Source organism: Schistocerca nitens, chromosome 4 (assembly GCF_023898315.1).
Source record: "Schistocerca nitens isolate TAMUIC-IGC-003100 chromosome 4, iqSchNite1.1, whole genome shotgun sequence".
Classification (NCBI taxonomy): domain Eukaryota; kingdom Metazoa; phylum Arthropoda; class Insecta; order Orthoptera; family Acrididae; genus Schistocerca; species Schistocerca nitens.
The window spans coordinates 197,560,618-197,576,417 of NC_064617.1; the positions used below are offsets into that span (position 1 = coordinate 197,560,618).

The window sequence follows — 15,800 nt, forward strand, 5'->3', positions numbered from 1 at the left end:
TTAAAAATGGCTGCAGCAGTATACTGCACACCTTTCTCCTCAAGAGTTGAGCCGAAAGTCCAATCAAAGTGCAGGTTGGATTTCTGCCTAGTACTAAGTGAGTGAAAGCTGCTTATTCTTGGGAATAAGTGATATTGTCAACAAGGAATGACAGTAAAGAGTATATATATTTGAGAGGCCAATGTCGAAATACCAAGACTAGTGAACAGGGGTCGACAAGAGGTTCATGAACTTACACCACTTATTGCCTGAACCACTTGTTTCTGAACCAAAAATATCCTTTTAGAATAGGAAGAATTACCCCAAAATATTATACCATATGACATAAGTGAATGAAAATAAGCAAAGTAGACTAATTTTCACTTACTTCAGACACTGTTCGAATAGTAAAAATGGCAGCATTAAGTCTCTGAATAACATCCTGAACACGGGCTATCCACGACAGTTTACTAGTGATCTGCACACCCAGAAATTTGAACTGTTCAATTTCAGGCTTCTGTGCCTTAATAACACAGATAGCTGTAACACATTTGCCACTGCATCAGAGGGGTATTTGTGGAGAGTCCAGGCTAATATATGATTCATGATGAAGAACAGCAACTGTTTTCATAATCACAGGAGAAAGAACTTGGATGATTGACTGATCTGCTCTTGTAGCATTAGCCACAATGGCTGTGCTGTGTTGTGTTGGTAGTCTGGTAGAGCTGAAAGCAAGGGGAAACACAGCTATTATATTTCTCAAGTACATGAAGCTCTGCTGTATGGTTTAATGAAAGTGGCATCCTCCTGGATAAACTTTTCTGGACGTTAAATGGTCCCTCACTCAAGTATCTGGGCAGGAAAAACTCAGAAGGATGCTGTAAACAAGGGAAAGAAAGTCTGTTGTTATACTTGTTGGAATGTGGAATGTTAGATCCTTTAATTGTATAGGTAGGTTAGAGAACTTGAAATGGATAGGTTGAAGTTACATATAGTGGGAATTGGTGATCAGGTGAGAACAGGGTTATAAATAAAATCAGAAGAGATTTAGAGACCAGAATTCATTCTGCACCTTTCCAAGAGCAGATGTGTTCTCTGAACAAAATTTGTTATGAAAAGCAGATTACAATGAAGGAAACTACAGAAAGGTAGGAAATTAAGTAGACCTGACTTGGGTAAGTTGGTATTTTTAGATCCTGCTGAAAGTTTTCAGGGGAGAATTAGGCAGCTAGTGACCAAAACAGGTGAAATAAATACAATAGTTGATGAATGGGTAGCTTTGAGAGGTGAAAAAATGTAGGTAGAAGAGGATCAGGTGGACAAAAAGACAAATATTAGTGAGAATTATTGGATAACACAAGAGATGTCAAAGTTAACTGGGGAATGGAGAAAACATAAAAATGAAAGAAATAAAACAGGCAAAAGGAAACTAATATTAAAAAATGCAAAAATGGGAAAACAAGAATGGTGAGAGGACAAATGCAAAGTTGTAGAAACATACAAATGTTACCCATAAGAAAATTAAAGAAACATTTTGGAAAAAGAGAAGAAGCTAGATAAACATTAAGAGCTCAGATGGAAAGCCAATACAATGCAAAGAAGAGAAGGCTACTGAAGGACAGAAGGAATATATAGAAGAAAAGAAACTTGAAGACAACATTAAGGAAAGGAAAGAAGAAGTAGATGAAGATAAGATAAGGGGTGTGAGAAGAATTTTTACAGAGAGCTGAGACACCTAAGTTGAAACAAGCCACCTGAGTAAATAGTAGTTCTTCAGAATTATTAAGATTGTTATGAGAACCAACCATCATTAAACAATCCACCTGCTATGTGTCATCTATGTTTATATGAAACAGGTAAAACACACTAAGATTTCAGTAAGAGTGTAATAGCCCTAATGCCAAAGAAGGAAGATCTTGTATCCTGATCTGGTGACTTTGAAAACCCACCAGAAAGCATTGAAATCAATTGGCTGACAGGTGGCACTGTTAATGCTATGACTGCTGGCAACACCTACTGCATCACTGGCCTTAATGTGCTACAAAGGCCATGCCCATCTTGCCAGGCTATCAATGCTCACCACAGCACTATAATGCTCACCACATCACAGCTCCATTTTCAGTGGATTTTTCGCCTTGTACTCATACTGCCAGCCACAACACACCATTATTCTTAAAAAATAATCAGTTTTTGAGAATATAATGTAACTAATAGATAAAAAATCTACTCAGCAAGTGGTGGCAGAACACACATACAAAGTTATTGAAATTTGCAAGCTTTTAGAGCCAGTGGCTGCTTCTTCTGTCAGAAGTGTTCAAGATGAAAGAAGAGAGGTGAAAGAAAAGGTCTAGTGGGATTTAGGAAATGGGGACAGTTTGAAAAATTCACCCAGAACCCATGTTAGAGGAGACATTCAGGACAGGATGAGAAGGAAAGGCTGATTGTTCGAGACTGCACTTGATAAGATTTGAAACCCTGAAAGCTGTTATACATGTGGTGAGCAAAATGTTGCACAGAACGGACCTCATGTTAGGGCATGATTTTAGGAATACATAGCCTTGTCGAAGTAGTTGATTAATACATTGAAGACCAGGATAATACTGAGTGACAAGAGGTGTACTCCTATGTTGTTGTTTGCAGGGATCAGCAGTATCAGGATTGGATGTAATGACCTGGGAAATCTGCTTTTGGACTAGGCTGGTGTGGTAATTACATCCAGTGAAGTTCAGGTGAGGACAGTAGTGTGTTGCTGTCAAGAGTCTGCATCTGAATAAACATGTCTACCTCAAATGCCAAGACTGTATGGGAGAGAAAATTTGACACAGAAAGTACAACAACTGTAAATATGTAAGTACCATTGTTCGTTAGTAGATTTAATGTGAACAGAAGTGTGTAGCTGATCACCTGTGAGAATGACGTCAACATCAAGGAAAGTGGCATGGGATTCAAAAGAAGGCCATCTGAAAATTAATTGGGAGAATGTATTAAGAGATTTCAAAACTTTTTATAAGGTCACCCCACCATGAGTCCACATGGCAATGATATCATCAATGAGTCTAAACCAGACCAGGGGCTGAAGGCTTATGGGTCTACTACCACTGCTTGGTAAATAGATTTTTTTATCTATCCCATTATATTAAACATATATATATAAAAACAAAGATGATGTGATTTACCGAACGAAAGTGCTGGCAGGTTGGTAGACACACAAACAAACACACAAAATTCAAGCTTTCGCAACAAACGGTTGCTTCATCAGGAAAGAGGGAAGGAGAGGGAAAGACAAAAGGATGTGGGTTTTAAGGGAGAGGGTAAGGAGTCATTCCAATCCCGGGAGCGGAAAGACTTACCTTAGGGGGAAAAAAAAGGACAGGTACACACACACACACACACACACACACACACACACACACAAGCAGACATTTGTAAAGGCCTTTACAAATGTTTGCTTGTGTCTGTGTATGTGCGGATGGATATATGTGTGTGTGTGTGTGTGTGTGTGTGTGTGTGTGTGTGTGTGTGTGTGTACATGTCCTTTTTTTCCCCCTAGGGTAAGTCTTTCCGCTCCCGGGATTGGAATGACTCCTTAACCTCTCCCTTAAAACTCACATCCTTTCGTCTTTCCCTCTCCTTCCCTCTTTCCTGATGAAGCAACTGTTTGTTGCAAAAGCTTTAATTTTGTGTGTATGTTTGTGTTTGTTTGTGTGTCTATCGACCTGCCAGCGCTTTCGTTTGGTAAGTCACAACATATTTGTTTTTAGATATATTTTTCCCACGTGGAATATTTCCCTCTATTACATTCATATCAATTATATTACACCATTGTTTTTGGTTTCCTGGTTTGGTACAGCTTGGTTACCCTCTTTGGATTACTTGCTGTACATGTTTCTTTCTTGTGACATCTTCAACTACCCATTTTCGATCCACTGATAACTCCAGCCAGCCTCTGTGGGTACTTTGAGTCATTTCCAAACTTTGCTAGATAAATGGTGATGAGGTAAAAGGTTAGCAGCATGCCATTGATGCTAAGATTGTGAAAATCTTGGTACTGCAGCAGTTGTTACAACAGCAGTTCCAACAACAGTAGCAGCAGCAAAATGAGTTGCTATGTCACAAGAAATTCAGATATTGAAGGATCCACTGCAAATTCAGGGTACCCCACTTCCCAGGTGGTGAATGGTCCACCCACATTTCTGAATTTTAATGATGACAAAGATGACTGGGACATGTATTTATAGTAGCTGAAACAGCACTTCATCACCTTTCAGGCCAGAGGTGAATCTCTCCAATGACTGCTTTCCCTTTGTTGATCTTCTTCAGAGATATTTTTCTTAACGAAGAAGCTGGCTCCCCTCTCAAATGTGGTTGCACTTACATGGAAGGATATGTGAATGTTGCTTTCAAATTATATTTGAAACAATTCCATATGGTCACAACATGGCTTGAATTTCATCAATATCATATGCAACCTGGTCAGTCTTATCACGGATTCTATAATTCAAGATGTAGTGGTCCAACTGGCAAAACATAGTTGCAGATCTGTCTGGATGAGGAATCACAAAGCATCATAGTTATCAACACTCCAGATCTCTTCTACTCCAGCAATCTCCCAGAGATATCTGGAACAGTTAACTATATCCATCCCTGTTTGCATAAATCATGTTGACCTCTTAATTGTCATTATCACTCTGCCCACTATGTTACATGATGCAGGGCTAAAGTTCTGCTTAGACAAATGCCAGTTTATCAAGAGAAAGTGGAATACCACAAGCGCTTGCTCAACAAAGAAGGGATTCAGTCCACTGACCACAACATCAATGCTATTGACTTTCTACCCCTCACCCCACACCAAACTTACAGGGGCTGCAGACTGTTTATTATTATCCTAAGTTGCTTCCACAAGTGGCCCATATTATGGATCTGCTAAACCAGTTGTGGAATAAAGATGATCAGTACAGATGCACAGCTACCTGTGAGCATACTTTTATGCAGTTGTAGCATATGCTGCATACAGGACCTTGCTTCAGCCATTTTCTCAATCACGAACACTTGTTTTGGTTCTGGGTGCCTCTCCATATGGCACTGGTGTAGTGATAGTGCATAGGAACGATGATGGTACTGAACAACTGATTGCCTTTGTGCCAAAGATGCTGAAACCTACTCAAATGGACAACTTGCAGACAGAGAAGGAAGCTTTGCTGATTGTTTTTGCAATTAAGTAGTTCCATGTCTACCTACTTGTAAATAAGGTTCGCTTTAATCATGGAAGATGAAAGAAGATTGGAGGCACTAGAGATGTGGATATGGAGAAGAATGGAAAAAATGAAATGGGAAGACCGAGTAAGGAATGAAGAAGTATTAAGAAGAGTTGGAGAAGAAAGAAACAAGCTGAAAGTCATCAGAAAGAGAAAACAGAATTGGATTGGACATTGTTTGAGGAGGGACTCTTTATTGAAGGAAAGAATAGAAGGAATGGTGGAGGGAAATAGGGGAAGAGGAAAAAGAAGATATCAAATGCTGGGCAATATAAAAGGAGGCAAATATTCAGAAATGAAAAGACTGGCTAAGGACAGACAAAAGTGGAAGAGACTTAACCAATGACAAGACCTGCCATAAGGCAGAATACCATACTACTACTTAATCATGGACCAGAAACCACTAGTAGCATTATTTGGGCTGTATTGCTGTTTTCCAAAATGCATGGCACAATGGCTCCTGTGTTTGGCATGTTTCCTCAGCTTCTATATTAATACCAATAAATACAAGCCCACAGCACAAAACACAAATGTGGATCTTGTATATGCATGGGAGCAGACCTGCCTTTTGATCAGCAGGAAATCTCATACCAGTCCCTCTGCCACAAAGGTATAACTTGCACTCCAAACCGTCAGCAGCAATTTCTGAGATTATGAGCATGGAGGTGGAAATCTCCACAGTGTCTCAGCAACCTCAGCTAATATTGTGTCATTGCCCCATCCCAGCACAACGCCAGATGCTACTAATTTGTAGCAGCAGCTGGCTGGCTTAAGTACCAAGACAACAACCATGCCATCACTTCATCTCCTGAAGCATTGTCCAGGACATTTTTGACCATGTGTGTCCATTTCAAGAAAGTGGGGAGAGGGGGGGGGGGGCGGTCAGGAACTGGTATACTGACCCAGTGACTTTGCAAGCTCACTGGAAGCCATGGAACTCTATCTTAGATGATAGGTGGTACTGTTAAATCTATGAACACTAGAATCAGTGCCTGTTGTGCTGGTCTCAATGCAAAGCAACATCCATTTCATTAGCCAAATAACGCTCACCACAGTACCATAAAGCTTAGGGCATTGCTGTTCAACTTTCAGTGATGTATTTGCCTTCCAGTCATATTACTAGCCATAATGCACTGTTGTTCTTGGTTTCCCACTTTGGTATGCCTTGGTTACTCCGCCATTTTTCATTGTTATCTTTTATCTGCAAGCGGTGGTCTGCTGGTGAAAGCTTTAGGTCAGGTGGCCAGTCTCTGAGGGTTCTTCGAGTCTTTTTTTGATCTTTGTCAGATTCTGGTCGCAACAGAAGGTTCTGGTAAGCAAACCGTCGAGTTGGCCACCTACGGGTAATAACAGCCATATGGCATGGACTAGGGCATGCTTCATTTGATTTCTTATGACAGTGCATTAAAGGTTACAGTTGTAAATTTACTATAAACATTTTGAGACCATTACTGTGTGTGTCTAGAATAATTATTTTCCTGAGCAGTCTCATTTTTTAATTAACTGATTTGTTCTGTTTTTGATATCTTCCAATTTCGAATAATTTACATTCCACCATTAAATCTGTATAAACTAAATCATATCTTGTTTAATCCATGGCTGTCACAACCAATAATATTTAGATATATGGAAATAAAAATGAGTTTTTTCTGCAGTTAAATTAAAATAAACTTACACTGCCTTCAAAATTTCCCTTTATGAGTGTTAAATGGTTCAGTGACTGATTTGAATAACATGGGAATAAACTCTGACAGCAAGAATATTGGATTAAATGTTCATAATATGAGTAAATTCAAGTCAATTGTAAATTAAAAAAATAAGCATTGGTTTATCAATAAATCTAAAGGATGCAGGGAACAACAATTAGAAATTTATCTAAAATGAGTGTTTTTACAATATTAATTTACATTTATAATGGCTGTTTAGAATTTTACCGGAAACATTGAGACTTATACTGCCTTCAGCTTTCACTTCATATTCTTCTTCTTCAAGGGCAACCATGCATTTCCACAAGCCAATATGTTGTGGACCAACATGCTTTATTTCAATGCCACATTCACCATACTCAGTACCAGCTCCATAATAACTGTATGTCTCCAAAAGATCTTCCCGGGTATTAATTAATAAGCCACTAGGCTCTTTATACCAACAATATGAAAAACTTGTCTCTTTCAGCAAACTTTTGCACAACATGACTGCCCTTTCTCCTAGAGGTGCATACACTGCTGACTCCACAGGTGCCACAAAATTCTCTGAAACATATAGAACACACATTTAAATACTATTATCATTATTTATGTAGGTTTTTTTTTGTTTGCAGCTTTAATAATAAAAGGGTTTCAAAATTAAATACACTTAATTAGGACAGAAAAATGGGTTCTTATAGAACTACATGCACAATAAACGCCAGCAAATGTAACATAACTGCTGATCAGTTTAGCTATTATTGTGTTCAATGTTATTTTATGAAACAAACAATATGATATGGAAGCTAGTCACATTGTGCCAGATATTCTATATGTTTTATTTTTGCAACTGCTCTTACATTACACAAGTCATGTTCCATGGATCCTGCAAAGGTGGCCCCTTGGTTATGGGAATAACTCAACTGGAAGTGGAGGAAAAAAGATTGTATGAACATGTGTCCAGAAATGGACTGTGTGGATGCAAAAACAACAAATTGTCCTGGAACACAGTACAGAGCTGCAACATATGCTCAAAGTAGCCTCCATGGGATTGAAGGTGATACGGATAGTAGTGATTGTCATGCAGGATACACATAATCATACTTCGGCTTACAACACGCTGGTTGGCAACTTGTTTGGAACTAGTACTAGGGTTTGTCTCAGTATCATGTAGAGCCTCATCCTCCAGGCCTGGTGTATGCACAGACTGCTGCCTCCCTGGATGTTCACATCTGAAAGGACCCATGATTACCCAAAAAAGACTTGATAAAGGTTGTGAAATGGTGTGTAATGCAGTTGGTTTTTGTGAGTGTATGTGTTTTGGTACAGCCGTGCTGCCTCATGACATTTTCCTTCTGCCTGGCTGTACACAGATGCTACCTCGGTTTGTTTGCGACATGAATACGGACCATTCTGCTGCTTACAGTTTGCTACATCACTCACACAGCCTGCAACATACAGGGAACACATGGCAAACAGTCAGAGGAGCTGTCATTTGTCAGTACTATCCACCTTGGCAATGATGCATTTCCAGACTCATGATCATAGGACCTTTTTCTCTCCATTTCCAGTTAGGAATCCATCTCCGTAGTTCATCAGTTTTATTAATATTCATCCAGTATACACAGAAAACTGTTGTCAAAAAAGTGTTTTGTAAAGGTCATTGCAGGATTTTTTGGAAAAAACTCCACATATAATTCTTACATCAAACTTCGTAATGCTGAAGATATGATCCCTATTAATTGAGTTCCTCACATGTCACATTTTGAGATGGACCTAAGACTTTGAGAAGCTGTTTGAGGTCATGTTGGACTTCTGGGACAGGATCATGGTTCTACTATTTGTGTGCAGAGGTGTCAGAAATTTAGTGGAGACCCTCTGCCAGTTAGTAACTATGATTCACGACCACCATGTTGGAGCCTTTGTCTGGGGGCAATGATGATAAGGTCTGGATTGTTTTTCAGACTACAGATAGCAGTGCATTCCATAGGAGTGATGTTGAACTCGCCAGGGAGGGATGTAGGAAAGGAAAGTCAGACCAGGTTAGAAGGGAGGAGTTCCTAAAGATTACTAGGGGATGACTGGGTGGAAGGGGAGGGGGTCATGAATGTAGGGAGATTGGAACTGTTGTAAAGAAGGTTCTATGTTGGTTTTAGTTGGCTGTTGTCAGTGAAGTGTGTGGTGAAAAAATGTTTCCACTGCAAAGAACAAGTTAAGGAAAGAAGGTCTTTTATAAGTCCAGCATGGTTCAAATTAGATTTGGGGCAAAAGATAAGGTCTTTAGGAAGTAGTGAGACTTCTGCAGGGGTCAGAGTTGAGGCAGAAAGATTGACAGTTGTGTTATGGGATGAGTATTCAGGGTATGGCAATAATAAATTTATGCATCACAAGTTGCTAGAGGAGAATATGTTCGAAGTGCACTGAATTAAATGCTTTCTGAACTTCCTACATAGCTCACTGTATAGCACCTAGCATTTATTTCTGTTATAACACTTTGACCATAAATTTCCACCTTCTTATTTTCTACCTTCTTTAATGAATTTTCAGTATCTCCTTTATTCTCTGACCATCCAATCTCAAATTTCTGCTAATTCTACCTTCATCATTTCCAAAAACTTTTCTTTGCTCTTGCAGAACTCCACTCACACATCCTCTTCTTGAAATCCTGTATGGAACAAGATATCCCAGGTAATGGGATTACCAGTAAAATTGGTATCTCAGGCTGTCACTCATCCTACCACACACTGCCACAAGAACCTTCATCTTTTCAATTCCATCAGTTCCTTACCCTCATCAGTCTGGTTTTTTATAATGGTACAATCCAAGATCAAACCATACAACAATCGTCGGTATGGGCATGGAGATTGTAGCAACAATGTTGTTTAGCAAGTTTATAAGTTTTCCTAACCAGCACTATGGTAACATACAACAAGTCTGTGTAAGATCCAATAGATGCATATTTGTCACCAATATTTGCATACTTGGTGTATTCATGTATCCAACTATTGAAAGTTATTAACTTTTGTGAAGTTTTCATTCAAGCAAATGTGTGAAAATAATTTGGTCTCCAGCTACGTCTTGTGTCAAGGCGGACACTCATTTATTTGTGTCATTTGTTAAAAGACACAGTGTATCTGTTGCCTACATAAACTGATGGCACTATTGTAAGGCATTTGCAGCATCAAAAGTCAATTGCAACTATGTATTGTGAATATTTTGTCACTGCCATGCTGGTGAGTAGTAAGGTAAGAGTACTTACTTGTTCAAACATATTTTACTCAAGAGTTGGAACTCATTATTGTAGGCCTATAGCAGAGCTTCACAGCCAGTGCACTCAGCAAAATCTTATGGGACTTAACTGCTAAGGTCATCAGTCCCTAAGAACACACACACACCCCTGCCCAAGGGAGGACTCTAACCTCTGCCAGGACCAGCTGCACAGACCACGACTGCAGCACCTTAGACCGCTCGGCTAATCCCATGCGGCAGACTTCTGTGAATGAGCAAATCGATCCTGAGGGAAATGCTTGGCAGAATCTGGACTGCCTTTATACTCCTTGTCACATTGCAAATCAATTACTTTAAGCTGCAGATTAGTGTGAATATAGATCTTTTATTTTTCCATTTAGTTGTGTTATGAATCCAGATTTGTTTTTCGACATGCCTGGTGCTCCTTTATGTGTCTACATGAATTAATAAATTCTATGACAAACCAATATTTTCTACTCTTTCTTCAACACTGCTAAGAATGTCGCATTCACCTGTGTGACATATCTCCACTTTCATAAAGCATGAATGAATATGCAACAAATTAATTACAAATATCTTGCAAGCTGACTCGAATTTCATCTGCCATGACTTGTGTGTAATGCATGATTGAAATGTGTTGTAATGACAACACATAAAATTACTTTACTTGAAATGGTCATAAATGTTGAGGTGCAATTACCAATTATTCTTTTATAAAAACGCCATCCTTGAAAGGCCAAACTCACTTGATTTCTCCTCCTCCTCCTCCTCCTCCTCCTCCTTCTTCTTCTTCTTCTTCTTCAGAGAGCTTTGTTTTAAGTTTTAAAACTTTTTATCCACACTAACATCCTTCATATTTTCCATTTCCATGTTCTTTGATTTGATAAGACACATAGTGGCTTTGTAAAAATTGAAGTTACTGAAAGCATTCAGTGTCTTATGTTATAAAAAGAAATTATGTACCCATCTTTTTGTGTAAAAACATAGGACTCCTCACACTTCAGAGTGACATGTAAAGACGTTGACAGCGTTTCACAATGCTGATTCATCACTGCCACTCTTAGAGGACACTGCTGTCAAAATTACCCTCCCCTATACCGCAGTTGCACTTATCCCATGTTGTCATGACCACTTGGTGCTTGCACATTTGCGTCACTCCCCATCATACTGAAACCGCTCTGCTTTCAAGTAAGAGTGTGAGAAGGCATGAGTGTTCACACTCAAAATCGGTGAGTTGTTAAGTCCTGGCATATAGTGGTGATAAATGTAGGAAGAGTCATACTAATTAAAAGTTATTTGGTGTACACAATTGGGATATTTCCTGTAACACTAGTTTTAGAGTGATTCAACAAAGTTTCTTCAATGAGACACCAACTGCACTGTAAGAGTTTGCAGGTAGGTAACCTCACAAAGTGTCAGATAATTTGAATTATACCGAACACTGAAAGCCTAGAGTCACTGAATGGTTTTAAATGGGTTATGAAATCATTATGGCCAATTTGTATTATAGAGAACATGACACAACTGAAACATGTGTTTACTAGGAATATTACTACAATAATTAATGAGCTTACAACGGACACTTTTAGAAGGAAACTGCAAAGCATCTTCTGGAATGAGGTATTGTGGCAATGGATATAAATTCTAAACTTAATGAATATCTAGGTATATTTCATTCTGTTTTTAATAGCTCTTTCTGAACAAAAACTGTGAAATATAGCTGCACTGGTGTTTTATAGAAACTTTGGACCACAATAAGCTTTGTAGTATAATATAACAGAAAAAGGTAACTAAACAAAATGATCAGGATAAGCACAGATGAGTAGCTGTTTCCATATTACTTGGATAATATTGTTCTTTGTTGAGAAAGCTTACTTGTCATGTCAGAGATTAATAATACTAAAAAATAAAATCAAAACAACATGGAGCACAGTTAGAAGAGAAATGAAGAAGTCTGTCAGAGATCAAGATTATTTAGAAATTAAAGTTAATTACCAAATGGTCCATGACACCAATCACAATACAATCCTTCTTAATGATCACATTCTAAATGCAGCTGAGTAACTCAGCGTAGTCAGCTTCAAGGAAAAAGCATCACAGTATGTGCAACAATAAATATCACAACCATTTAATCAATTTGGGATCACACTAACTCCTTCCAGGAAAATCAGCAAGATAATCAACTCTCTTAAGTGATAAAATTATTGTGGGGTTGAGGAGATTTCAAGTAAAATATTGAAAACATGTTTTTCTAGCACAGCTGCTGTACTCGGCAATACATTCAATGCATGACTTTTGCAAAGTACCCTTCTTTGCAGGCAGACTGAAATATGTCTTTGTTAAACCCTTTTTAAGAAAGGTATTAGGGCAGATATAAATAGCTATTGACCCCCTTCATTATTAACTTCCATCTTGAAAGTTTTTAAAAAAGGGAATATATTTAAGAATGGTTGAATAAATCTGCAAATATAAGTATCTATGACAGTCACTATTTGGATTCCAAAAGGGCCTCTACACTAAATGAACCATATATTATTTCAATATGTATTAAAATATATGAATGACAAGATTTCACCTTTCTAGTGAGCTGTATGAATAAAAAAAATGTCTGTATCACTCCTTTTTTAATTAATGACAATCAGTTTTGAACTGACTAGCAGGTAATCTTCTGATCCGATGCTGCTACCCTGTCTTAGGCAATTGACTGGGCGAATCACAACTTTCTTTAAGGGAAAGTTCATGGATTTTGAGGTATGGTGAGTAAATGGTTTAATTAATATTTAACTGATAGGCAACACAAAGTCACATTAGATAGCTCATGCTGCTTTTATAATATCCTGGTAAAATCTGCACTAGGCTGAGATATTTGATTCGTTTATCTTTTTAAAGCTGGCCCAATCAGCAGACAGATCATAAAACCTTCTACTGTTAAAGCTAAAATTGATAAAATATATCGATTCAGTGCATCTTACCTGTGAGAGGGATGTGTTAGCTCCAAGAAATAGAGTTGCTCCATTGTGCACGGTCGGCTATAGTAAAAAATTTGTGATCGGAAAGGGCTCACTATAGAGAATTGTTAACGTATGGACCTATGGCACTAAGATGCACATAATTGTCGATTGTTGAGCATTTTGTAGAAAATTAACTGATAAAGAGTTGTATAAAGAAAGAGAGAGAGATCTGAGATTTTATCATTGTGAACGTATGTGAGTATATATGTAAATTCTATAAAAGATCATTCAATTGAGCTCAGTTATTTTCCAAAGTGAATTTTGAGGATGTGGATTGTCCTAAGCTTCTGTAGGAGCTTAAGACGTTTAGTTGATATGTTTGCTGGTGGACTGCAAGCACTGTCAAGGGAATTTCGAAGTGTTTCCTGTTATTAACAGAAATCTGCAAATGGCTACACATCATATATCCAAACATGGACTGAGTCGCACAGAATCAGTATCTGAGGATCCTATACAAGTTCCTATTTAAGAACAGTAAAAGTTTTACAGGCAACCGGCGGATATCATCAGTTGCTTCTGCTCTACGAAATCAATGAGATTTCACCACTACAGATTCAATATTCTTTCTAGGTTACAATCTTAATGCCAGACATTTTTGATGAAAGTTAATGATGTTTGCTCATGTTCTGTAAGACAGTGCAGATACAACAAGAATGGTACTTTGTGCTCTACTAACTGAGACTTTCAAGTTTAAGCAAGAGTGTTTCTGCTTATTCATGACACACACTTTCTCACTTTAGAGCAATAGACGCAGATTTAGAGACTGGTGTCTCTCTATTAGCTCCAAGTGATAATTACTTTAAGTTTAAACGGATTTTTTTTTCTGTCAGAGACAGCATAGGACTTGGAAGAGCACTTGAATGGAATGGACAGTGTCTTGAAAGGAGGATATAACATGAACATCAACAAAAGCAAAACGAGGATAATGGAATGTAGTCGAATTAAGTCAGGTGATGCTGAGGGAATTAGATTAGGAAATGAGACACTTAAAGTAGTAAAGGAGTTTTGCTATTTGAGGAGCAAAATAACTGATGATGGTCGAAGTAGAGAGGATATAAAATGTAGACTGGCAATGACAAGGAAAGCGTTTCTGAAGAAGAGGAATTTGTTAACATTGAGTATAGATTTAAGTGTCAAGAAGTCGTTTCTGAAAGTATTTGTATGGAGTGTAGCCATGTATGGAAGTGAAACATGGACAATAAATAGTTTGGACAAGAAGAGAATAGAAACTTTCAAAATGTGGTGCTACAGAAGAATGCTGAAGATTAGATGGGTAGATCACATAACTAATGAGGAGGTATTGAATAGAATTGGGGAGGAGTTTGTGGCCCAAGTTGACAAGAAGAAGGGATCGGTTGGTAGGACATGTTCTGAGGCATCAAGGGATCACCAATTTAGTATTGGAGGGCAGCGTGGAGGGTAAAAATTGTAGAGGGAGATCAAGAGATGAATACACTAAACAGATTCAGAAGGATGTAGGCTGCAGTAGGTAGAAGGAGCTGAAGAAGCTTGCACAGGATAGAGTAGCATGGAGAGCTGCATCAAACCAGTCTCAGGACTGAAGACCACAACAACAACGTTAGTAAACCTCAATGTGTGCTCCCTTGGTAGCTTGGAGAATGTCAAGGGGTTTTCCAGTTCCTGCTAGGTGTTTCGTACTGTGTTCTAGCCTTCAGTTCATCGACTTCAACAACTGGTGAGATGGTGACTCTGTCCTTGGTATAGCCCAAGAAAAAAAAAAAAAAAAGTCAAGGGCCATAATGTCTGGAGAGCAGGGTGGCCAGGCTATTGGACGATTACTTCCAATCCAACGGTCTGGAAATGTGTCATCCAGGAAATCACGCACTATCAGAGCCCAGTGGCGTGGGTGGGGGATGCTCCATCTTGCTGGAAAATTATCCATGGTTGATATTCTTCTAACTGTTGTGGTACAATGAACTGTTGCAAAACGTCTAAGTAAATGTTAGTGGTGATGGATTTTTCCATGAATAAAAGTAGTCCAAAAACCTTGTTATGTATGAGGCTGCACCAAACATTCACTTTTTCGCTGTCTCACTGTAACTGTACAGTAGCATGTGGAGGCTCTGAACCCCATATATGGACATTATGCCTATTTACCAATGAATCCACCTTTCATGTCAGTGGAATGGTGAAGCATATGTGATTTAAGTAATCATTACTGCCATCAATCCTGTTGAGAATCTCAGTTGCAAATTCAGCATATGTCAGCAAATCATTCAATTGCAAGGCCTGCATGATTTGCACTTTTTAAGTATGCAACCTAAACCTTTCATGAAGAATCTTCACCACACTTGCTTGCAGTATTTGAAGTTCATGTGATGCTTGACAAGTTTATTTAGATGGACTCCATTGAAACGATTGCCAAGCACGATCAACAGTTGCATCACTCACATGAGGCCTGCCACTTCGAGGACGATCTTCGATGCTGCCTGTTTCGTTAAATTTTGCATACCATCGCTTTATTGCTTTAACATCAGGAGGGCTGTGTCCATAAGAAGCCTGAAATTTACACTGAACACTGATGGGTGATTTCGTTTCGGAAACCAGAGCACTCATTGCATTTTCTCCTGCTTTGATGTCATTTCGCCAGCAACTAACGT

General features: G+C 38.6%; 1 protein-coding gene across 1 annotated transcript in view; it reads right to left on the bottom strand.

The window, feature by feature from the left end:
• LOC126253156 (uncharacterized) overlaps positions 1-15,800 on the bottom strand; it is a 169,627-nt gene that overhangs the window by 61,862 nt on the left and 91,965 nt on the right. Inside the window, exon 4 of the mRNA XM_049954314.1 lies at positions 7,169-7,486. Within this exon, the coding sequence (XP_049810271.1) occupies positions 7,169-7,486 (318 nt within the window). The remainder of the gene's footprint in view (positions 1-7,168; positions 7,487-15,800) is intronic.